The sequence below is a fragment of the Anoplopoma fimbria genome, chromosome 14 (assembly GCF_027596085.1).
Source record: "Anoplopoma fimbria isolate UVic2021 breed Golden Eagle Sablefish chromosome 14, Afim_UVic_2022, whole genome shotgun sequence".
In the NCBI taxonomy this organism is placed as follows: Eukaryota; Metazoa; Chordata; class Actinopteri; order Perciformes; family Anoplopomatidae; genus Anoplopoma; species Anoplopoma fimbria.
Window position 1 is genome coordinate 22,303,895 of NC_072462.1, and position 25,674 is coordinate 22,329,568.

At 41.2% G+C, this 25,674-nt stretch overlaps 2 protein-coding genes across 4 annotated transcripts in view; both read right to left on the reverse strand.

Annotated features, from left to right (window-relative positions):
* Window positions 1-2,865, reverse strand: part of grin1a (glutamate receptor, ionotropic, N-methyl D-aspartate 1a) — a 32,090-nt gene extending 29,225 nt beyond the window's left edge. For all 3 annotated transcript variants that reach the window (XM_054612532.1, XM_054612531.1, XM_054612530.1), the window contains exon 1: window positions 2,617-2,865. In XM_054612532.1, coding sequence (XP_054468507.1) covers window positions 2,617-2,865 — 249 coding nt within the window. The remainder of the gene's footprint in view (window positions 1-2,616) is intronic.
* Window positions 2,866-13,831: 10,966 nt separating this feature from the next.
* Window positions 13,832-24,569, reverse strand: zgc:92275 (cholesterol 7-desaturase nvd). The gene is made up of 8 exons (XM_054613135.1): window positions 24,194-24,569; window positions 19,395-19,583; window positions 17,902-18,080; window positions 17,353-17,478; window positions 17,039-17,158; window positions 15,630-15,806; window positions 14,331-14,520; window positions 13,832-14,160 (listed from the first exon to the last, which is right to left on the reverse strand). The coding sequence occupies exons 1-7, from the start codon at window positions 24,567-24,569 to the stop codon at window positions 14,359-14,361; spliced, it is 1,329 nt and encodes a 442-aa protein (XP_054469110.1). The 3' UTR covers window positions 13,832-14,160; window positions 14,331-14,358.
* Between the last annotated feature and the right edge of the window lie 1,105 nt (window positions 24,570-25,674).

Sequence of the window (25,674 nt, forward strand, 5' to 3'; positions counted from 1 at the left end):
AAAGCTAACTGAGTGGTTTTATTGCCTAAACCTAAGCCAGTGTTTCAGTTTGAATTCACGTTCAAACTCAACGTTAACCATATGTTTACTGCAACTGTATTGAATGCATTCGATTTATTAACACAAAACAGCATTTTATATACACAGTTATTATATAAAACCTTCATTTCAGCATAGCTGAGATCACTTAACCAGGGTCGGGTTGTCAACCAGGGCACAAAGGGAGAGTTTTGAGCTCCTCCACGTTCAACATATTTGATTGGCGGAATAAATGCTAATTTATTCAAGTACACACTGTTTTCGAAAAAAAAGCAACAAGATTAGGTACAAAGGAAGAAGTGAAGATAATCAAATTCAGGCTGTGACCTGAAATTTTATATTCAGTAAGTCTGTGCTGTTGCTGTCTCGAACAGGACCTTAATACATTTTAAATAGATGTATAAGAATGTTAAAAATTGATCACTTTCTGATTGACACACTGAGGGCATTTGGAGCCCCTGAGCATCTGTCCGCTCTGCCTGATCTGCAGCATCGGCTGAGACATTTTAATTAAAGTTGTGTGCACTTTAAATAAAAACATTGTCATCTTTTAGTCGGTGCAACTGCTGCTCTAAACCGTTGTATAACAGGTAAAAATATCATTTTTGAACCTGGATGCCTAAATAACATACGATGAAGAAACAGAAGAGCAAAGAAATCTGTTCCTTTGTTCAAAATGTCTTCACTGTGTGGGCTTGCAGACCAACATTAATTTGTGGTTGTTCGGTTTAGTGTAATCCATGCATTAAGCAAAGTCAAAGCTGGCCATGTTTGTAATTAAAAAAAACAATTCTGTGAACCGAGTCTTGAGAAATGTGATTTGAAGGAAGAGAAATATAAAGCTGGCAGGGCTGTGCAGGGATGGATTTCTGGATATGAGCAGTCCGTATGGCTGGGTCAAAAATGAGGTCTATCATCCAAGGACTGCTCCCAGGCATCTACTCCTCCATCTGCCACAGACTTCCCTTCTCAGTAACTGTTATCGCCTGCAAGCCAATCTCATCCGACTGAACCTTCCACGGACCTTCTGTCTAAATAAGGCGTGATGTCTGTCTGATTTCTACAAGAGAGATGTTTAGTTTTTAAGATTGCTGGACCATTGTTGGTGGACGGATTGCAAGCTCATACTTTGGATGAACATGTTACGGGAAAATGGGTGCGACGGTAATATTCTACAAGCCTGCATCAATTAGACTCATTGCACTAAGCAGAGGACCGAGGACATGAAAGCAGCACTAAAGCTGTGGGGGTGTTTTTGTTCGCATGAAGCATCATTATGTGTGTGGGAGAAACAGAAGCGAGAGAGGGACTTCACGCCTCAACATGCTGTGTGACATAACATTGGCTTTTATATATATATATATATATATATATATATATAATAACAAAGCCTTATAACATCACATGAAAGGATGGTTCAACAACTCTCAAAAAGGCGCATACACTCTCATCGTTCATTACTTATGTATAAATATGTATTGTTTGTTAGATCTTCAAATCTTTGCCTCTGGTTGTATGCACTTTTTAATATCCTAATTAAAAAAAAACATCTGTTCTTGTTACCAACGCATCATATCATACAGACTGCAGCTGAGTGGGTGATCCACCCCTGAAGACCAACATACAGAACCTGTCCTCCGCTGTGTGAGCCACTCTGTCCTGCCAAAATGGTATCATGCACACGCACGCACTGAAAGCCAAGTTGTTTAATTGTATACGACGTATTGCACATTTTCACTCCTCGATGCTTTCTTTGCAGTTCAGTGGATGTGCAGCTGTGTGTCCTGGAACGTACAGTTGCCCTCTCATCCGAGATGTGCCCGGAACCAGAGCCTATTTCTGAATGTCTGTACAAAACAGATGGGTCCGTGGGGAGTTCGCTGTATTAGAACTAAACAAAGTGGACTGTGTGCAAATGCAGCGCAGGGTGCCAAATTGGACAAATGACAGGCCTGTAGTAAAGTATGGGCTGATTACTTATATGTTCATGCTGAATAGTGTGAGGCTTTGGAGAAATAGACAGCTGTCTAGTCTGGATTTAGAGCTCAAGGCTCTGCATAAACATCCTGGTCTTTTACCCACTTCAGGGGGCCTCGAGTGAGAAAACACACCTGATTATGACATGTAGGTCACGTCTCATTAAAGAACCAACTTTCTAATGCAAGGCACAGAGGTTTTCTCCTGACTACATTACATTACATTACAGTCATGTAGCAGAGGCTTTTCTCCAAAGCGACTTACAGTCAGTAGTATGTTACATATCATTCACCCATTCACACACTGATGACAGGCTACCATCAAGGTGCCACCATCAGACTCTAACTAACATTCATCATCCAGTCCACACCGATGGCCTTCAGGAGCAACTTGGGGTTAAGTGTCTTGCCCAAGGACACATCGACTGCCGAGGCCGGGTATCGAACCACCGACCCTCTGATTGGAGAACTACCTTGCTCTCCACTACCCGCCCCCTAAACACTATGAGTAGTCTAACAGAAACATCTTTAACAGTTATTTGCATGGACAATATGAGTTATGCTGCAGAGGTTATTCAGACGGTGTGTTTGATTAACCTACCTGGCTGGAGATGAGGTCCTCGCAGACGGAGAGAGCCATCTGGATGGCGTTGGGCTTGTGCGTTACAGAGATGGCGGTCAGCTTGAATTTATCCCTGCCGTAGACCTGGTTGGCCTGGGTCACCGCATCTTTGAAGACCTGCTCGTATCTCTTCTGGCTCAGCACGGCCCCGATGTTCACGATTTTCGGCTCGCAGCCGGCCCGAGCGCAGGAGCAGGAGAGGAGCACCGCCAGCAGGAACAGACGCATCGTGTGGGCCAACAACCGACCCGGTGCAGCCCGGTCGCTTCTCTCCCCGGTGGCGGGTCGGCTCCACCAGCTTCTGGGCAGCAGCTCGGCTTCGGCCGGTTGAATGCTCGACTGCAGAGAAGATCCAGGTGGGCGGTGTGAGGGAGGGGGGGGGAGGAAAAGGTGGATCTATGAGCAATGCGGAGGAATGTGCATGCTCATATTAGGGGCTTCTGGCAAAGTGGGACGTCCAAACCCGCATTGTCCACATTTTTTTTTTTCTTGCTCTCCTCTGCAGAATTTGCTCAAACCTCCCTACGGTGCAGCAGGAGGAGTCCAGACCATCGTCTCAGCTGTGGGTTGTGTCCGGTTGTGTCCTTATTGAGGACTGATCATCCCCCCCACCCCCCTCGACGATAGGACGCTGACTGGTCAATCCGGGATGAGAGGCTGCTGTCCTTGGTCCTGACAGCCGTGCACGCGCGCTGCGGTGATGATGCGCGCTCCCGCCGTGCTGCTGATGATGATGCTGATGATGCTGATGATGCTGATGGTGCTGATGATGCTGCTGAGTGGAAGCCGATCGTATGAAACATAAATGTACCTACTTGTTCAGAATCCACCCGAGCACCATGCTAGTCATAACAGGACATGGCAGGCCTCATCAAGGCAGCGCACATGGAGGTTTGCATATATGTGTGTGTGTGTGTGTGTGTGTGTGTGTGTGTGTGTGTGTGTGTGTGTGTGTGTGTAATGACAAGCAGACGGCTGGGAGATGTTCCCCTAAAATAGAATGATTGCACAAGAGCAGATGGAGGGAGGAGGGAGGGGGGTTATTCCAATCTAGAGGGTTTCAGGTCAGAGTTGAGCCATGGACACGGGCTTTGGTGTGAGAGAGAGAGAGAGAGAGAGAGAGAGAGAGAGAGAGAGAGAGAGAGAGAGAGAGAGAGAGAGAGAGAGAGAGAGAGAGAGAGAGAGAGAGAGAGAGAGAGAGAGAGAGAGAGAGTCTGAGTTGCGGTGTAGCACGCTGCGTCCGGCTTCCGTGGACAGCTCATGAATCAAGCCGCATGTCAGTGGTGTCCCTCGGTCCAGCCGGCACACTTTAACACGGGGTGGACCGGTCTGTCTGACTGTCTGTCTGACTGACTGTCTGTCTGTCTGTCTGACTGTCTGTCTGTCTGTCTGTCTGTCTGTCTGTCTGTCTGTCTGACTGTCTGTCTGTCTGTCTGACTGTCTGTCTGACTGACTGTCTGACTGTCTGACTGTCTGTCTGACTGTCTGTCTGTCTGTCTGTCTGTCTGTCTGTCTGTCTGTCTGACTGTCTGTCTGTCATGCATGGTGCAGTGAGATCAGCATGCTTTGTGGTGGATGTTGTATAATAACTCGCTTTGGAGCGTTTCGGGAACTGTTGGGAGAAGCGAGGTACATGAGCAGAGTCAACCTCCTGGTTACCTAGGAAACAAGGTTTTTTACAACACTCCACACACACACACACACACACACACACACACACACACACACACACACACACACACACACACACACACACATCTTTACACGGTGGAAATAGTCCCTGACAAGCAGACAGTGAGTGTATTCATCACAGTAGGAAACAAAACGAACATGCACACGAATATGAAAAGATAAAAAGATATTTAGTCAGAGGGACCCATTGTGTTAACCACTCAAACGGCCGTTTATGGTTTCATCTTGATTATTAATAGTCAGATATTTGACTATTGCGATTGAAGACGGTGTTTGGGAAATGAGGCCGGCTTAAAAACCATCGCACAGCGTTCTGAATTATAAATCACACAACACTGGTGTCTCTCTGTGTTGCAGTGAACTGATAAATTAATCACAAGGCTTAAGAAATCAACAGTCATCATCTGCTGGCTGTTTGCTTTAATGAGCTTGTCTCAAATATGATTTGTTGAGGTTGGTTTTCTGTTATTAAGACAGACACTATATAATATAGGTGCACTGTGAAAATAAATACGTTTTACCTGCATTTTGAAAGTATGGACACCAATCCTGCAGTAACGCATGCATTTTTTATTATTATAGTCAACACAAAGCAGCACTGTGAGCACATCTCAGAATATCTGTTAACATTATTTCCACTCTCAATTCATTTCTGTTCACTTGACTAGATTTTCAGATCCTTTGTCTGTGATTCAGCTTAATTTTTAGAGGACTGTTTTGTCAATTTTGCAGCAGACTTTTCTTAGACAATAGAGGTGCATTGAATCCATCAGTAGAACCCGAAAGTGTCTTTTTTTTTACTGGACAGTGACAAAAACATTTAAATAATACCAGTGAAATAACAGTCGTGGCATGAAATTGCAGCAGTCACAAAATTAACCAATTAAAAAGAACAACAGAGGAAGAAATCACCTAAAATGGAACACAACAATATTATAGTTTCAAAGGAAAAAAGATCAAAGTATCCACTACACAAGAGTGCTAAAGCAACATGAAAAATCTGTGAACGTTTTGGGAAAACTGAGGCTGGCTGGTCTGACTGGATACACAGTGTCCCTCTGGAGAATCATCCACTTTCAAAGGCCTTTTTCCATTGAAGTGAATGAGCAGAAGTTAACACATCCACGAAACACACTGCCTCCAGAATACCAGACAGGAGGAGACAAGACCCTGCCACCATCAAAACCGCTGAAAATAAATGTAAAATGAATGGTGTTGAACGGAGCACCTAATGATTCCCCTCCCCGCCGCTGCATGCCTGCCACAGCCCGTTTGTTATCTCACCACTTATTGGATGGCCCCGACGGCGCGCTGGCCTCCTTATTAAGTGAGGTTATGAAGCCCTCCTCTTCCTCTCCTCCTGCCCGCTCCTCCACCACTCACACACCAATAAAGACACCAATATGCTCTGCAGTCATTATGTAAGACATTTGCTGGAGGAGCAACACAACACGAGGGTCCTATAAAGACTCTCCATCTCAGTCGGTCTAACATACAAAAGATGATCGCAGGCTTTGTACGTTAGTGATCCACACACGGACACACTCTTGAGTTCACACTTTGTGCTGCCGCCCACACTTTGTAATACAGAGTCGTACACCACCCACTCAGTCCTCTGCAGGGATAGAAGAGGGACGTTTTTGTGTGTTTGTGTGTGTTTCAAAAGTGCTGCCCATTAAATCAAGAGAAATGAAATTCAGAAGGAGAAGCCTGGAGGGTTGCAATAAAGAAGACTTATCTTTATGGCTCTACACAGTTGAAAAGAACAGGTCCAAGATGTAGCTGAACAAGATTCCATTCATTCCACCTGCTCCCTGGATCAGCATCTCTAGCAGAGCCATGTTCTGATAGAGAGCCTTGCGGAGGTTTACCGAATGCAGCCAGGGCTTGGATCACTTGCTACTCAGTTTACTTAATGTTTGTCATCTTTGGGTTATTTTTATAGCAAAGCTTTCCAGAAACTGAATTAGACCTCAAAACATCTCCTTTAACCTCTCACTCCTCCACCACGCTGCTTTGGTTAGTTGATTCTCCCTCCCCCTGCACACAGGTGTGTCTCATTTATCTCCTCACCCTCCTTTCCTGTCATGGTAAAAAAATGGCCATTCTGTATTTTTTCACCCGCATCCCCTTTCTGCAGACACCATACATCTATCTTCATATTCTGCTTTTGTGTTTTCACTGTGAGGCTAGCTAGCTGAACAAATGAAAAAGTTAAACACAATGTGCACCAGCCTTCTCAATAAAAATAACTTTGTTCCTATAACTACACCAGACAGTGACTGTTTATTACCAAAACTATAGCATCGCTGTGCATTTCACATAAACAAAAAATACAATTGTAATGTGCTTTATCCCCAAAAAAGGTTGATGTCATGTCATATATTACTCATTAGATTTTTTTATCGGGTTAACCTTCAATTTAAACATATATTTGAATGAGAATCATAAGAGTAATGTAAACCTGACTCTAAATGGGACAATAATTCATTAAAAATGTAAACCTACTAATGATTAAATATTTATCAGAAATCACCAGAATGTACTCAAAATGGCCGCCACTGAGCGAATTGACATACTCAAGGCTACTGAATGAAGGCTGGAACAAGGTATTGAGCTATGGGGTATGGCACATGCCCAGTGTAACTAGAGCTGGGATGTTTGAGGGTTTCTGCAGACGGCTCTGAAAATAAAGATGTGGTGTCTGCTCAGGTTGTGCTCGGCCTGACAGAATGTTTTGGGTACGCTCCATAGGCTGTAAATAAGAAGTGGATTTAGTAATCTTGACGTCCCCCATTGGTTCATGGACTGCAGTTTTGAAGCCTAGAGTTCGGAATTTTGGCCGTCGCCATCTTGGTTTTTGCAACCAGTGAATGGAAGTGACCATATTGGGCCTGCGGTGGAGTGACGTAGAGAAGCCGTATATAGCTCTGGTAGCGACCTGTCATTCATAAGGTAGCTTCGCCCTAAAGCTAACCCTGCTTTATGGTCTATTTGGCTTGAAATGGACCATAAGTTACTAAATGAACTTCATGCTGTATTGAAGAAGACTTGAAACTAGAGACTGAGACCATAAACTCATGTTTACAATGTAGTCTGAGGTAACAAATCACATGAGAAGTAGGGTCGTTTTCTCATAGACTTCCATGCAATTTGACTTCTCTTTGCAAACAGATTAGGCCATTATAAAGAATGCAGTTTTCATGAACTTCAGCATTGACTTCACTTCTCAGAAGCGGCGGTTGCCGCCCAATATGCTCATGCAGACCAGCTTTTACTGCCCATTGACTCCTTTTGGACATCCAGTGATGCTGGTCACATGCTTTTGGGACAAACCCTTTTTAGTTGCATGGGGATGTTGTGTTAGTAAAATGGTTAACAGAACTATTGCCAACATAATAAACTGAACTATTTATATATAATTTGAACATGAAATTGAATTATTAAGAATTTGAAAATAATTCACAAATAGATCATGCTTATTTAAATGACCCACTCAATTGAAAAATGGAAATGCAAGAACTGTCAATTTAGGAACTTCAAGCTAAATGAATTAGCGTGCACAAAATGTTTGATTTTAGAATGTGTTTTCCCTTGATAGGTAAAATATTATTTTTTTAGGAAATTAGTTAGAAAAATATGAATATCACCAGTGGAAATTAAATGTACACCAATTAGAGAATGACTCAACTAAACCATTTAAACAATTAAATTAGGTTTAACGACTTTTAAGCGAGTAGTCTGAGTGATTTTTAATCTCTTTTCAACTGATTTCAAATTAAAATAATTTCCTTTTTTTTTGCTGCCATGGTGATAACACTTTGCTTTTGCAACACTGAAACCCCCCCCCCACCTTTTCATGAAAGTGATCCAATCTGAATAGGACTTGGTGTGACAATTTGATGAAAAACAGGCTTTTTTTAATTTAAATTATTATTTATTATTATTTCAAATGGTTAAAAGAGTCTTTAATTAAAGACTCACCAATGTTTGAAACACAAAGTGGGAGCAGAGGGGAGCAGACAGAGCATGTCACACTTGAACTCCTATATGCTTTTAAGAGATTAGCACGACAGCAGCGCGTTTGTCTGCAAACTGGGTGTCTTCAGCTCCTCGTGTTGCTCTTTGCGTCAGTGGAGAGCGTTTTTCAGAACACATTTGCTTTGACCTGAACATATCAGAGTTGAATAGCGTGAAGAGGCGCACCATAAACATATACATGTAGGTCACCATAGCATACTGAATATATGCTTGTCACATTGGAGCTGATGTACATCGGTGATTGGATGCCCACATTATCTGTTTGAAGCCAGGAGAAAAACAGGTCACGCTCTGCCAGTACGTTGACACAGAGTCTTGGAAATGGATTGCCTCAATGAGTCATCTGCAGATGGATGCCTGCCTATTTGATGTGTTTCTCATGTAAAGAAGAGCCCTCGCATAAATTATAAATGTGCGAGCCCCCTCAGTGCTCGCTTGCTTGCTCGTCTCGAGGCCGAGCTGAAGTATTCATGCCGCAGAGAAGATTTTAGACCCAGGCTGACGTGCTGCAAAACCTTGAGGGGGGGATGCAGGCCGGATCAATGTGGATCAATTCTCAGTTTACGTTAGAGAGGCCTGTCGGCTCCAAATCTCTTTCTTGAGTAATTGACACATTCAACTCAGTCAGGAGAGGATTGGACCTCAGGAAAACAGACGGACATGTTATTATGAAGACACAACGATGACCCTGTTCCTCTTTAAATGGATACAGTATTTGATTTAGATATAAGGCATATGGAATTTACTTGGAGAATGTGCATAGTCTTTGGACCTAAGAGTGCTTCAGACTTGTTTTTATTTTTTTAAACAATACAGCGTTATTGAGTCTCTACATCATTTTCCCCAAGCCATATATATATATCTTACATGTATATTCTTTATTAGAGCAGTACTTTATAAGTAATATGGGAGAATAGGGTCTTGGCTGTTACCTTTGCATCATAATTGGCATTAGACTTTACAGCCAATCAACCAATGATAGTAGAAACCTCCAGTCTTGAAAACTCCATCAAAAAATACTGGCTCTTTTGTAAAGATATAAAATCAAGCAGACCTACTAATAATGCCTAACACAAGAATATCCACAAAATTTCAACCAAAGTTACATTTCCCCTCTGTAACATACAACTTTAACATGGATAATTATGACATTTATTATATACATTTTTGAAACCCATACGACTTTTATCTGCATTTATTTTACTTATATTAGGGCTCATTTGTTAAAGCTGCACAAATTCATGTTTTTTTATTATTATTTTTGTCCATTTGGGGGCAGCAGGGCAATCTAAGACATATTTTCACTTTTAAAGCGGTTAACATGTCTAGAGTTCACACATTTAGCTAACAGAGCAAAAGTAACATTCATTTATCTACATGAGTCGTGTTGATGTCCACCTCATGAATGTAAATCCATAAAAATATCTGACTGTGGCACTTGGTTCATCAGAGGTTTAAAACTGCTCTCTGATGAGAGCAGAGTTGCATAAGTTATCGAGAAATCAAAACAAAGATCCAAAATGGACAAAGAAGCCTCTGAGTCAGTGGCCATTTTCTTTGGGTTTGTCACTATGAGTGACTCCTTTCACATTATACTAACATAACGGGTTCCTGACTGTAGTCAAACTGCCGATGTTGTAGTTATGTGTGTAAAGCCTCAGTTATACTCTCTGTAAGGACAGTATCTTCAGCTGACGATGAAACATTTGGATCTTTTATACACAGACATTCTCAAAGCTTCTTAAAGGGCTGTCCCTTTGGCCGTGCGGACAGTCGCCACCTCTGCGGATGCTGCAAGCATAAATCACCAAAGCTGAAGCTTTATAGTTTCCCTCTGAATGAATTTCAAAAAAGACTGACACACATCACAATTCAACAGAAATCTAGTCTATAAATGAGCATGAATGGTAATGTATCCATTTAGTAGCACAGATACGTGGCGCCAAACATCAAAGTGCATCAGCAACAAAACAAAAAAAGAGGAAGAAACAAATCAGTGCTTTGATTCCAGCTTTCATCGTTGCCCTCTTTCTTGATCTCTTTGAAATAATAAAAAGGATATAAAGGATTAAATTGTCAGGCCAAGTCTCCCTCGTGCGCACTATGAAAGGAGATCAAGTTAGGTTTTTTGTTTCTACGAATTTGGAGCAGTCACAGCAGAGAGCATCCGAGCAGTTCTGATAAGAAGTAGGTCAATACGAGACCCAGAAAGATATGAAGAGTTTTGATCCAATGCCAAACCTCCACTTATTTGTGGCACCAAACCCTACAGAACAAAGCAGAGGCACTCTTCAAAGAACACGAAAGTCAGAGGTTGACAAACTGATAAGAGACTGGATCCCTTCAGTTAGAGAGATATTCAAAAAATGTTGTACAATGAACTTTATAATGCCGAATTCCTTTTTAATGCCGAATTCCTTTTTTAATACCTTTACAATACAAAAACTAATTATTCATGTGAACGTTGAAGTTATCCTATTTAGGAGTCAAGTTGGCTTTAACCAACTCCAAATTGGATTTCTTCCAATTATAATATCTACAGTAGAAGACTGTTATACAGTCCAAAGGTGAGTCTGGAATAATCGGGGCATGTGAAAAGAAAGATTATAAATAAGGTTAATAAAACAATGGAAGTACAAATGACATATGATAGCAGAATAACTGCTTTAAGGAAAAACATATTCCTCAGAACCACACTGTATGTTCCCTGTTCAGTGTGACAACCATGCAAATGCTTGCATTTCCCCCAAATATCACATATCTGTGCTCGTATCAAAACAGTTGACAGGCAGTGTATTCATAAAAGACTTTGCAGAGACAACTGATGATAATCTCTGAGCTTATCCGTTGGTGAATAGTAGGGACAGCATTATAACAGAAACAACCATGTACAGGAAGATGCCCAGCAGCAGCAGGAAGAGCAGCAGCAGGGCAGTGATGGAGATGCAGAGGTAGCGTGGTCGGGTCAGCCTCAGTCCTCCGACGAGGAAGGACGGGCAGACGCAGCATGCATTTCTGTGCATGTCCAAAGCAAAGCAGCACAGAGGGGATTCTGGGACGGCCTGAGGTTCGGGGCCAGGACTGAAGACAACGGCCGGCCCTGGGTCATAAACGCCGCCCCCGTACGACTCCTCCTGCAGTCGTCTGATCTCCCATTGTGGGAACGGGGTGGTCTGTCGACAGAAAGGGCACTGCAGTCGGCTCTGGTCCTTGGCCCGCCTCAGGATGCAGGCTGCGCAGTGGTGGCACAGGGTGTGGTTGCAGTGGAGCAAGGTCATGCGGCGATCTCCGTGCGCCTCGAACAGCTCGCTGCAGATGGGGCACTCGTGCCTGCTGCTGTCACTGCACAAACTCCCGACACTTCCACTGTGGCCCAGCTCATCCCTGCCAGCCGAGTCCAGCGCTTGTGGAGCAGATGTCTCTCTGTCAGCCCCATCTGTCGCCGTTCGCGTGCCTGCTTTGTGACTCTCATCATAAACACCATCCTGATGTGTGTCCCGGAGCAGAGGCTGTGTGACTGAGTCGCTCTCGTCTCCTTGATCACCCTTCGTGGCGTAGAAAGCTCTGACACAGGTGTCCTCTGTAGCTTCCAGGTGCTTTTCTTCCAGTGTAACAACAGCTTCCTGCTCATCTGCAATGACTCTTTCTTCAGCCATTCTTCTTCATACCTAAAATAAGTTCTGTTTCCAGTCTGTTCTATACTTTTAACACCGCCCTAACACAAGCTCAACATGTTTCCTCATTACAGCAAACCTACTTTCTGCCTGGACAAAAGCTTGAGTGAGCCAAATGTTGATGTAATGCTTCAGTACAATAAAGGCAGCACAGTCCTCTCCCACCATAAACCCCAGATAAGATAAGCATATTCACAGATAAGGAGTGCTAAGCAACAACATGAGCCTCAGAGAGGTGCCACTAGCCAAGTAGTACAGTGAACGTTTCACAATTCCACTCAATTTAACGCGCATTCAGCGCCACGGGAAACCTTCTGCAAGTTGAGATATGCATGAGCGAACACATAAGTGCGAGGCAGACAGATTTATTCTGCATATTTAAATAAACAGTACATCTGTAGATTAGCCCGAGACAAAAGAAATAATACATTTTAATGTCGAGAGGGAGCAGAAGAGTGGAGTTCGTTTGGTATTCATTGTGCTTTCAAACACGGCTGGTTGTATGCTTGGAAATGTGTCGACTCTCCTCTATGACCATCTGACAATCGTGTGGAAATTAAAATATAATGCCACATCATCACATACAATCAGCCCCTTCAACGCTAACTGAAGATTATTGCACAGTGCCATTTAGTAAAGCCTCACAGCACTGAAGTCATCAGTGTTAAGTCAGTAACAAGACAACCTGAACAGGGAGTAAATAAAAAGATGTGTTTACACTGCATATTGATGTATAATAATAATACTACACAAAAGGTGTATTAAGAGCACTTGCCCTTTATTTTACATAAATTATCAGGTCTGAAACTGCTATAGATGTACAAGGTGTAATTGTTTTCACATGCTTGCAAAAGCCCAGCTTTATACTTTTATCTCAGTGTCTCATTCGGTTAAAATTAAGGGGCACATTATTATTCCTTTAAAGCTGTTCAATTTGGGTCAATAATGTTGTTGTTTCCGAGATCAATATCATGTCACAATGAAGGATCATTTCATCATTCAACATCTGGGCCACATTATCAAACTGATATGCATGTAAGAGGAACAGTTCAACAATTCATAAATATGCTTATTTGCCCCTTTGTGAGAGATTATATGACCGATATCCTCTGTGTTCAAGCAGTGGCAATCAATATTTTTATAAAGTCAATGGATGACTTTGGTGCTTAAATTTGAAGGGGATAACTCAACGGGGTAAAGCCATCCTGCAGCTTTACTGTTTTGGTGAGGGTAAATGTTGCACTTCCATTCATTAGGTTGCTACTAACAGAGCTCCAAATGAATTAAATTGTTCCCCTGTATCTGCTGGATACTGTTTGCATAGAAATCCGCCTCATCAACATGGTGATAATAATGAACATATTAATAATGTCCCATTGCCTACAGATTCTACACGTGAATGCAGAATCATGTTTATAAAGATTATTGCCAACCCAAATCCTCCGCCTGATGATGCAGTACTAACCCACACAGTTTTTTCTTAATCCAATGTCTAACTGAAGTTTTCCTGGTGTCAAAGTATCATGTTTTTTATGAAGTGGTACTTTATATTGTCAATGCACACTGCTGGGACCAGAAAAATCTCTATCAGCCGGCTGTTGAGTACCCTGAGATATCAATCTGAAAACAAATACACCAGCCATTACACCCACGGCCGGGACATTAGCCAGTGTGAGCACACACTAAAGACTTAAACTCACAGTTTGAAAAGCCATATTAATATTTTATAACAAAGTTAAAATCCAAAAGTGAGATATAAAACTGATATTAAATCATAGCGTGGCTTATATTGGCCCGTATCATACATACAGACAAAGAACAAAATCAGCTGGAACAGTCACTCAATCACAAGAAAGTTGCTGGTTATATGTGCATCACAGTATATGGAATTAATCACATTTTTGCAGATTTCTGAGAATCTAATGGTCTTGTCAACGATACAGCGAGGGGACTGTGGTGTTTCTCAGTGTTGCTTGCTTTGTATATTAGCACTGGTTCACCAAAATCTCACATGTATGGGATGAACCCATTCAGTTCCTTGTACCAGTCCAACCAGGCGACGTGACGGCCGTTGGCACTTGCGTATATAGAGGTCACATCATCCACTTCAGTAAGACTTAAAGAAAGGAGGACATGAGGGTAAACGTAAGGTTCAAGCTTTCAAAAGAGTCCTGTCTCTCAAACAAGTCAGGTCTCCTTCCCTCCTTTAATTTATTGTATGTGACAGATACAAATATCAATAGTGGACTCCCTCCTCGGGGACCTCTGATTAATGTCAACCCTGACCTGACATCTTCTCTGCAGTTCAGGGAGGTCAAAAGTCCAAAGTGTCACGCTGGTACTGCAGCCGCGGGCTGTTCTCGCTGTAGAACTGACTAAACCAGCGCCTGTGCTTCTGGATGGCTGAGTCTTCCCTGACGAGGAGAGGCTTGGAGATGTACTTCTTATTGTTCCAGATCATCACGTCACGCTCAAACTAGACACAGAAGAAAACAGGAGACAGTCACTGGACAGAAATGTTGGCAAACACTGGCTCAACATGAATATGAATTAACAAACGTGATTCGTCATTGGCTAATTTTACTATTTTGAATTTATTAGAAGCTTAAACAGTACTTAATGATTTAAATAGTGACTTAAAAAGCTATCTGTATTTTCTACCGTCTTGTTGCATTAATGTTTTATAATTTATCAGCAGGGATTTCTGAGTGAAGTGTTGATTAAATGTCACTCCACCCTGTTGCTCCATCCACTGCTGAGATTTGGCATTTCAGTACACACTCCACCTCTTCACATACACTAAAAACGGTGGGTCTTTGTCTTAATACCACACGGAGAAATAAAATGTCATTATGATTTAATTCAATTATTTTTTAACTATTCTTTTTTTGAGCTTTCGCACAATCAACATTTTAGAACAATTGTAGAAAATTACAGATGCTGACCAAAGCCTTAAAGTTAAAACAAGGTCCTTGTAAAGATAAAAGTTATTCACAAATCAATAGCTCCTGACTTAAGTCATAATTTTGCCAGTTAAAGACTTTATTATTTAGGTGAAGTTCTTTTACGCTGCTGGTTTTTAGACAGGATATTTGGGAAATGTGGCTTCTTTTGTTTAATGAAAAAAAAAAAAGGTTTTGTAGAAGAACATGTTAATGTTTCTTAAAAATAGTAAATAAACTCATCATATAAGCATTTGTCAGGTTTTCTGTGTTAAAACACATTGTATATCTTGTAAATTTAACCACTATTATCATCCAGAAAAATATTTTTATCTTTGCCTTTTGAGCTGACTAATTAATTTTCCTGTTTTCTGTTAAAACAGTGACTGTTTTATTTCCGCTTCGCCACACAGCTAATTATCAAGTTTAATGAGAGCCATTTACACCTTCTCTGTGACTTTGTGGTGTTGCTTCTGGTGGCAATGAGGAGGCAGAATGAACCCAAATGCAGAGTTAGAGGCAAAAGCACACAATGATTCTTCACATCAGAGCAACTCTGAATTTTAAACTTACTACCAAGAAATATTTGTGATCTATGAAGGACTAAGTAAGAGTAATGGTAGAAAGTGAGAGCGTGCTGTACCTGAATGCACTCTGCTTTGAGAATGAATTTGGGCACCAGAGGAGGGATATTAGACTGGTAGTAGATGGTGTGAGAGACACACTGCAGCAGAGGCTCCACTGGAGTCACACACTGCAGGATAACACCTCGGCCCAAGAAGCTGTGGTCAAACAGCAGGAACACCAATCCTGGACCCACCTGAAACAAATGTTTGGTCATCGCAACCTGTGTATTGATCATTTACATCAATTTGAAATTGTTGTCAAATATATTTTCAGTTATTTAAAGCTACCACAAGGAACTTTCATTTTGTGCTGATTTTGGCGGTCCATGTGGACGAAAAAGGGGTAGCGTTTAGGAGAACCAGACCAGATTCTGACAGTTTGTTACACTCAGTCCTGGCTCTCCAGTGACTCTCTCCTATTCAGTGGGCTCAGCAATAAGGTCTAGGCCTCCAGCAGCTCGCTGTCGGTGTTGGCTCACAGCGGAGACCGGCGAATCAGCAGCGTGGCAAAGGAACAGGATGCTGCAGGGTGCTGAGCTTCCTCCACCACCCTCAAGAGCTCCAACTGCAGGACAAAGGCCACAGTGAAGCCAGATCTGGGTGTGTCCACAGTGTGCTGGTTGCTGCTGGAGTCTGGGCTGAGTTCATGCAGTTTCTGCAGAACCTGCATGATTTCATCTGATTTTGCGCGGAATCTGACCCAGTGGCACCAATGACAAGCATTAAGAATAACTACATAGAAATAGTCAATCTTCTCACTGATGGTCTTGTTTACTTATGAAGGTCATATAGAGTTATTAGTATGACATTTAGACTGGTATATAACCAGTTCAAAGTCCCTATAGAAACTTTAACACAAGCCCATCTTACAAAATATTTTGTACTCATTGTTGATCGGACCTGAACGTCTATGATTTATTTCCGAACAATGCTTTTACATGCATTGTTAGGCCCAATAATAACCACCTCTCATATAGTCGTGTATCTAATTTCATCCTATAACAATGCTGCTAACCGTCCACTCACGCCCGCATTAGAGTAACTACGCCTTAGCAACATTTGTGTAGGGATCCTTCTCCGCCTGCTGCAACTGGTTAAACTAGGGAGATTAGTGGTTTCAGGGAACACTTATTTATCATATATAATTAAATCTGCAAGATGAAAAGGCACAGACTGCACATTTGGTTGCTAATGTCCCAGGGACAACTAATGCATGTGGTGTTGTTTTTTGCATCGGCCCAGCATTTTCTCAGCTGTACCTGTGAGAACACTTAGTTCAGCCCGTCATTGTTCTACATAACCGCTTTTGTTACCACACAGCTCACATCCTTTGGGCTCTGTACTGTTTTCATGGACGCTTCAAAGTTGCACAAAGAAAAATCTTTCCAAACAGCCAGACGCCATGTTAAAGTTGTCTTTACGGTACCTGTCTGGCCACAACGCGAACATCCAGCAGAGGCCAGTGGCATCCAAACACAGTCAGCGCATGTTTCACCAACATCTGAGAACAATGCTTGTTGGGCTCTGACTCTGGTTCCCACTGAACCTTGAATAAAACACACACAAGCATAGACACAGTCAAAGTTCATACAGTGGCATTCAGACACAGAGATGCACTGTTCAAAATAAATATATTCTGTACCATTCAAAATCTAAATAGCATAAAAAAAACTTGGCATCTCTGAACTTTGAGCATTGTAAAAGCACCACCTCCATGTGTAACATATTTTAGTTCCTTACCTTCCAGTCATGCCGCAAAAATTCCCAGGTTTTGCTGTTAGTGTAACGCAGATCTACTCCGCTGGCAATACCCGGCGTGTGCAGGTGAGCCAGGTGAGCGATGTCCGCTGCATTTTCAGGAATCTCCTACAGGGCAAAGAGGTCACCATGACCCATTATTGTGAATGTGTTAAAAGTTTGGCAACAAAAGCACCTTCTCTGCCTGGGAAGTTTGATACTGAATTTATGTATAACTGAAGGTAAAGAGTTGGAGGGAGCTAATGGTCAGAAACAGAGAGGGACAATGTTTTTTTCTCACTTAAAGGGACAGGTCACCCCCAAATAAAATATACAATTTGTTTCCACTAAGCTGCTATTTATCAGTCTAGATTGTTTTGGTGTGCCTAGTTTTGGGGATATAAAATACGTATTTTTGTTTTTGGGGTGAACTGTCCTTTAACAGCTGCATTGATCATTTATGAAAAAAGAAGAGACAGCTGACAAATTGGTTTTCATCTTCAAACAAACTACATCTTCATGCTGTACACATAAAACCACATATGCACCTACCTCTATGTGAGCGTTGATGAAATGTTCCGTTCTCCCCCGATAGACCCACTGGCCCTCTGTGATTTCCTGCTGCTCTGGGACGCCCCACTGAGGATCTTCTCCGTCACAGTGAAACCAAACCAGGACCTGGCCGTTGACCTCACAGCTGGGCCAGCAGCGCACCTTGGCAAACTCTGGCACTGAATGACAAATGAAACCAAATGTGAACCATGCAGTCTCTTTAGGGAACATGTATACAGGGAAATTGGTAGCATTTAATTTTGACAATCCACTTCATACAGTAGTGGATATCAGTCTTTGCCAACGTCTATTCACATATGAGCAACAAACAATACTGGTCTATTGACTTTTGGTTAGACAGCTTTAGCTGATTTAATGTTTAAATACTGTTTTAAAAAATAATAAAAAGTCAGTTTGTTAAGTGATCATATTTATGCTCCCCTAAGGACAAAACATTATCATTAGAGGCACAATTTTCACACAAATTTATGTCAAGTTTTAAACATCATTTGTTCACATTTGCTGTCAATATGCATGTTCTCCAGGGTTTGAATCTTAATCTTCTTTGCTGACCCCTTAACCTTTCTGCAAGCACAACTGTAGTCCCAATATCTTCAATGCTACACAGAAATATATAAGCCTCTCTTGCGCCGCCAGACAGAACAAAATGTTGGAAGTAAGACATTATACATCTGTTAAAAGATATCCTGTAGCACCACCCTCAGGACAAACTTTGTGCTTTACTGACTCTGAAAACAGGATAAATATCGAGATCTTGTTGGTTCTGTTGGCTACTAGCAAGGCTTTTAACTTTTAGTCTTTTAAAGAAACAGTAGGTATTACACTCCTCTTCTAAGTTCTGCAAACTTAGCTGACCACCTAAGGTTCTCAAATTAAAGAGACATTGACAAGGACTGCAGTTTTCTGAGTTTTATTGTCTATCCAGAACCTGGTTCCCGCAGCACAAAATGAATAACAAAAAATAAATACTGAACAATTACCAGCTGGATTGAATTGCAATGAATACTTATCTTAAAATATTCAATAGACCGAAAAAAGAAATGCAAATAAACAGATAAGGATAACATGCTCACATTCTCAGAAAACAATGCATGGAGGATGGAGAGCAGAGGGATGTGCAGATCTGAGGTAAGGCCTTATAAAGTGGTTTGAAGCACACCTGTCTGCAATTAGCATTAAGCAGGTGAACGATTGGGTTCAACTGTAGAGGATTCTGTTCTACAGGGGCCGCCGTTACTGTCGAGATAATTAACGACAGTATCAGACATAAAAGCAATGTACGTGAAAGGGTGAAGTTATGTGTAATATTTAAGATAATGAATGAGTAAGAGCTTTGTCTGTAAAACACTTTATTAGTCTTTAAATAATCTACCCAATCAAGCTACCACAGTCCTGAGATGTGGTGATATTTCAATTAATTTCTAACAACCCTATGAATATGCCCAAAATCATTGGACATCACGTCTTCATACCTTTCTCTGCATAGGGGATCCTCACGCACTTGCCATCGTTCCCCCGAAACTGCCATCCATGAAATGGGCACTCTATGCAGCTTCCCACCACCCGTCCTCCCACGGCCAGGTTGGCCCCCAGGTGAGGGCAGTAGGCATCCACCACGTAGGCCTTCCCATCCTGGCCCCGAAACACTGCCACCTGTTCACCTATAGGGCAATTAATGATAGCAGGGACAAAAAGTATTTTCATGAATGAGTTGCCAATTTTTAATACAGTTGTAATGTTATACTCCATATTTGAGAATTAAGTATTAGTACAAATTATTACAACAAAAATGATTGATGCATTTCACTGAATTGCGCAACATCAATTTCTTGTCTCAGTATGTTTGCAATTAGTCTGTCAATGTGAAGATAAGCATGCAGCGACCATCCATAGATTCCTTAGAACATGGTTCCTCCAATTATTTCTGTGGAGGAGCCTGCACCCAGAGCAATTATTCCTGAAGCCACTGGCAGACAGAGATAGTGTACACTGTGTCCCTGTGCTGATGTAAAATTTTAGAACAAGCAGTAATTGCTGTGGCTAAATGATAAAGAAGACTGTGACAAACAAACAGGCGCCCAAAACATTTTAGTTTGAAATAAATGGAGAACCTCCAAACGCTGCCACAGATGTTAATATGGTGTTCCCTTTTCCTAATGTGTTTCTTGTTGGCAATTTAAAAACGTTTCCTCAATCATTAAAACCCCTGTGAGTAGAATTTTGATGTGATTTGAACATCTTTGGAATGATTCAGATGTTTTTGTATTTTAGCAAACGAGACAATAAGAGTGAAAACTGGTGCAGTCGATGTGTAAAGGGAGTGCACTGCTGTCTACAACGTTGGCCACCATCGTATCACTGTCTAACTGTCTTTTGCAAAGGAAGAGCAGCAAAAAGTGAAGAAGTCACTGCTTTAGATGATCAAACTTGTCAGATTGGGTTACCGGTATAGATTACAGCTGCAGTACAGTAGGTTTGGGAACCCACTTTGTATGGTAGCTCTCTGTATTTGGCTTGACCTTTGTCTGACCTGCGGTGTTCAGATTACACCCAGATTAGCACAGCCTGGGTGACTGCAGTAACCACTGAGCCAGCTCTAGCAGTGCCTAGAAATCCAAAATAAGGCTCATGTAATGAGGGGTGACACAGCACTGCACTGCTGCTCCCAGACTGTTGTGGGGCAGAGCTGGACCAATGAGTGAGAGCAGCACCGGGGAAAAAGACTAACTAGGCGGAATTTAATATATGATGTAAATGGATGACTGCAGAGAAAAGTTAGGAGCGAGACACTGCTGTCATCCACTCCATGATACAGATCCTGAAGGGAGGTGTTGTGATGGCTTTAACAAAATGGGGGACAGGGAAATGTCGGGGGGCCGGAGAGAGAACTTGGACTGAAAGGAACAAGCGGGGAGAACATTTTGGAAATTCTATCTGTATATTTAGCGTCATGGACAGGAAGGCATCACACAGTCTGTACTTAATTAATTAATTCCTCTTCCACACACAGTTTTAGCGTGTAGGAGCTGTAATAACAGGTCTGCTACCATAGACTGTATATAAGAAGTGACAAAGTCTGTGACTTCACTCATTGGTTTGTGGACAGCCGTTTTGAAGCCTCGTGTTTGGCATTTTGGCCGTCGGCATCTTGTGTTTTTGGAACCAGAGGTGACAGGAGAGGGTGGAGCTAAGTACAACTATGTTACTTTCATGAACTGAAAACACACTGTGAAAGGGTTGAAGTTGTAAGAGGATAACACAGACAATACCCAGATTGGACAACGCCATGTTAGTGACATGTCAATCACAAGGTAGCCCCGCCCTAAAACATACTATTAGATATAGACCATAATTTACTAAATGAACATGCTGTATTGAAGAAGACTTGAAACTAGCAATAGAAAGCATATTATTGTTTACAATAACGAAAGGGAGATGCAGGGTCAATGGAGCATCTTTTTGCAACCAGAGGTGTCGCCCCCTGCTGGCCATTAGAAAGAATGCAAGTTTAGGACTCTTCCACTCTGGCTTCACTTCTTTGACCTGGAGGTTGCTGCCTGTCTGCTACACTGTTTCTTTCTATAAAATCAGATATATAGAGTGGTGAGCATGAACCTTAACATTTTCTCAATAGTAAGTATGACAATTCATTCTTGATTGGGAAATAGTAGTTCAGTAATGACACCCAAATATGAGGATTTGTTGCTTTTCTCTTATTTTTTTTATCAATTCAATTTGTTTGTGTTTTGGACTTTCGGTCAAGACAAGCTGAGAACATGTGATGGACATTTTTCATAACTGTTAAAATAATTTATAGATAAAATAATTAGATTAATTGGTGAAAGAAATATAATTTGTTTTAGCTGTAGTATATGCTGATTCTCTCTGCAAGAGCAGGTGTCTCTTTTGACTGGTGAATGTCTTTCTCAAGTAAAAAACCTTTCATACCCTGTTTATTCATTAATGGCAGGTGATGGTGTTTGAGAAACATGAAAGCGCCACATGCTCTTTGAAACCTTTTTGAACTCAAACTCAAAGAACTGCTCTGAAGAGATGAAACAGTCCATCCGCACATCAACACAAGGATTAAATATCTAAAATGGGAGGCACGTATCTGTTTTAACTCCCACGCCTCGATAAAAGTTTGCCGAAATAAATCCCATATCGGTGTGTGAAATCAATATAAACTTACTTAGTAAGAGTCACAGTGATGTAGATATGCAATATTCAAAGCTTTAAAGCTGTGAATGATGAGTTGTCATTTGATCATGGATAGACCTGATGCATGGTAGATTGGTTGTCAGATCACCATAAACACCAAGACAAAGAGGTCAGCTAGTGCTCTTAATTCAATCAATCATAGGACACTTCAATATAATTGGATTTATCTGTATGTAATAAATTTGTCCTTTACTTGTAATCTGTAAAGGCTATGAACGAGACATTTGAAGGCATCTCCTTAGCTCTGGGAATTTCTAATTTCACTAGTTCACTATATTTATTAGAAATGTTATAGCCTGGACGAAAACGTTAATCAGCTATAAAGACTAATCAGGAATGAGCGGATTGATTGATATTGAAAAAAATCGTTAGCTGCTGCTTTGCTGCCATTATGTCCTAATTCAATATTCCATCTCCATGACACCTTCAAACCAAACAAGAAGATTAAAGCTTGATTGACCTTAAACGATGAGGCTTTGTTTAAAGAGAGCAAAGCGTTACCAAGCACCCTGGGCGCTAATCTACTCCAACAAAGACAGTAGGCCATTAGGTTTCTAAATTGTACTTTAAATACCCAAAAAACTTTGTAATATGAGCTTCCCTCACCTGGCAACTTAGCCTCACTACACTGCTACCTGAGAGATCAGATATAGACACAAACATCCGGGTTGTAGAAAGGCCAGCAGTGGCAAATAAAAACCTGCAGAACTGAAAAAGTGCTTAATTAAAATAAATCTTTAAGGAATAATAAAACAGGGATCATCTGTATTAACAATTGCTCCTCCTACAATGAAGGTACAGCATCATAATTCATTCATATTTGAGATCATTTAAGAAATAATACATTAACTGAGGTAGATTTCTTCAGTGCACCTCGGAATTATTCTATTTTGTTTTATGTTGAATGGTCTTTGGAAGCTGATTTGTATGATATTTGAATTTTGGGAAATTCAGCTCATATTCTCCATTATTATCCAGAGCAAAGGTTCATATGAGAGGGTTCAGGGACACTGATGACTATTGACTCTGCCTGTATTAAAACATGTGCATGAAGTATCAGTGTGATAGTGAACTCAGAGTTAAACTTCAACAGCCAATTCAAATCAATCACAAAGTATGCCTATACTTCTATCTTAAACATTATAGGATGCCTATCTAGGTATGATTTAGAAATATCTGACTGTCCTTTAACACACCCCTCTTGAGCTCTTCTGGTTTTTATGGTAGTAAGATAAGATAAGATAAGATAAGATAAGATAAGATAAGATAATCCTTTATTAGTCCCGCAGCGGGGAAATTTGCAGACTTACAACAGCGTAGCGTAAAGTGCACACAAGAGACATAGTAGAAGAAGACAAGATAAAAATAAAATAAAACAAGTATTATAAATAAGCAATAAAAAAAAAACAGTAGAAAAAACAACAATAACTGAAATATTATATTTACAGACAGAGAAAAAAACAACAACTATTTTAACTATTTTTAACTTTTTTAACTATTATTGCACAGTGTAATGTGTAATGTATTGCACAGGTTTTTATTGTCATGTTATTATTGTCATGTGTCATGTGGTCTGCTGGGAGCAGAGCTGGTTGTGCAGCCTGACAGGAAGGAATGGAGAAGCAATAATAAGTTGTTATATCCCACAATCCTTATGATGACTAAACCACAGTAAAAAAAGACCCCCATAGTTAAGGTCAATGGGACAAAACAGTCTGGGTCCTCCCCTCCCCTAATATCCTGGTGGGTCCTTGAACACCTCAGCTCCTGTAGACGGGGCTGCAGTGTCAGCATCTTCATTCCCTGTCCCACTAGAACACTGGCTTTCAGGCAGCCTGACAAGTAGAACCATTTTCTTTTTTGTTACAATTAATTCTTTTTTTTTCAAAATAAAATACAACTTCTTATTGCTTCTTTGGGGTCTACTGGTGGTCATGTTTGTCCAGCAAAGGCTTTAATACTATACTTAAATACAAGCTATACTGCTATGGCAGCTTGTTACTTTAGTTATTCCATGCCTTAAGAAGTAATTAGTTACTAATTGACATACCTAGAATAGAGACACTTTTGACCTCGGCCATCTGCAGCTTGTGTGAGTCCAGGACTCGGTACCAGCCGTTCGGGTAGACTGGAGGCAGCTCTCCGGTCTTCCTCCTGCGGCGGACCTCGTTGGCCGCCTGGGCTTTGGAGCGACCGTCCTCGGCGATGTACCCGACATCATCCGGGCCCCTGAGCACCTCCAGGGGCCCGAGGAGCAGGCCGTGCAGCCAGTGCATGGCGAGGAGGGAACCTCCTGCGACCATGCAGACCACAGCCCTCCATATGGGGGACCAGTAGCCCACATAGTCCAGCAGGTCTCCACTCTGGATGACCAGCATCACACCCAGTCCCAGCCCAGTAATAACAGCCACCTTCCCAGTGGACATGCTCTCTGTCTACTGGGTCACTGGGTGTCCCTCATTGGTATGTGGAGAGAGGTGCCACTTTGTTGAAGCCACACCTAGGACTGGCAACGGGCAGAACTTTTATGTGTGTTCTGCTGTCAGCCTAGTTACCTGGATTTAGCTTCTCCTAATGAGATTACACTGGATTAGATGAGTTCAACTGCAAATGTTTTAAAAATAAATGCACTAAGATTATCTTTGATTCTTTAAATTTGCTCCTCACTTATTCCACAAAATCATAGAATCTTCCTTAAACACCCTCTTCTTTCTAAACAGGTGTATGACCCTTCAAGGGCCTTCTGGCTTTTATCTGTTTCTTATTGTGGCATTTAATCTGTGGTTGTTTTTCAATAGATGAATATCACAATATCAAATTGCTACATTTTACTTTATTATGTACAGTGGTGGCAATTCATCAAATCGTTAGTTTACTTTTATTTTTAACGGTATATGCAGAGGTGGAATTATTACTCAAAGCACTATCTTTATAATCTAATTTAAATGTTTTACATTTTACCCTGCACATAAATGCAAGGTCAATATTTAAGTTATCCAAGAGGATTCACTCATATATCAACCTTGATCATCTACATGTCCAAGGTCAAGAATGAATTGTGAAGCTCCACTTATGAAGTGTTTCATTAAACATTCAATTAAAAACGATTGGAAAAAAAATACTAAACTTAAATGACCATGAAAATGTATCATTCTGTTTGTAAAAGATAAGGAAACTAATCTTTTGTATAACTGACTCATTAAGGGCTCTATTTGACAGCTAAATGTATTTTTTTAATGCAATCATCTTAAAATAGTGTCCTTCTCCTTATAGGCACAAAGCCAGGAGCCTCTTCAAGCCTTCACTGAAAAATGGCACCCATGCATAATTGAGAAAATAAGAAAATGTAATCTATTAACTTTACTCTAACTTTTAGATACATAAAGATATGTGCATTATGCGGTTAATTATCTGTATGCATTAAGCAAAGCTACATGCTTAACAAGATGCCCCCCCCCTTCTGGTTTTAATTATACGAGATCACAGCAGAGTAAATAAAATCCCCCACTAGAGGGCACATTTTCCACAAAG

Excerpts from the sequence above, each read along its gene's own strand:
- zgc:92275 (XM_054613135.1), bottom strand. The coding sequence starts at position 24,569 with ATGTCCACTGGGAAGGTGGCTGTTATTACTGGGCTGGGACTGGGTGTG. Across the intron at positions 19,584-24,193 it reads CAAAAGTGTCTCTATTCTAG|GTGAACAGGTGGCAGTGTTT; the intron begins GTATGTCAATTA and ends ATTGCCCTATAG. Across the intron at positions 15,807-17,038 it reads TTCGCGTTGTGGCCAGACAG|GTGGGTCCAGGATTGGTGTT; the intron begins GTACCGTAAAGA and ends CATTTGTTTCAG.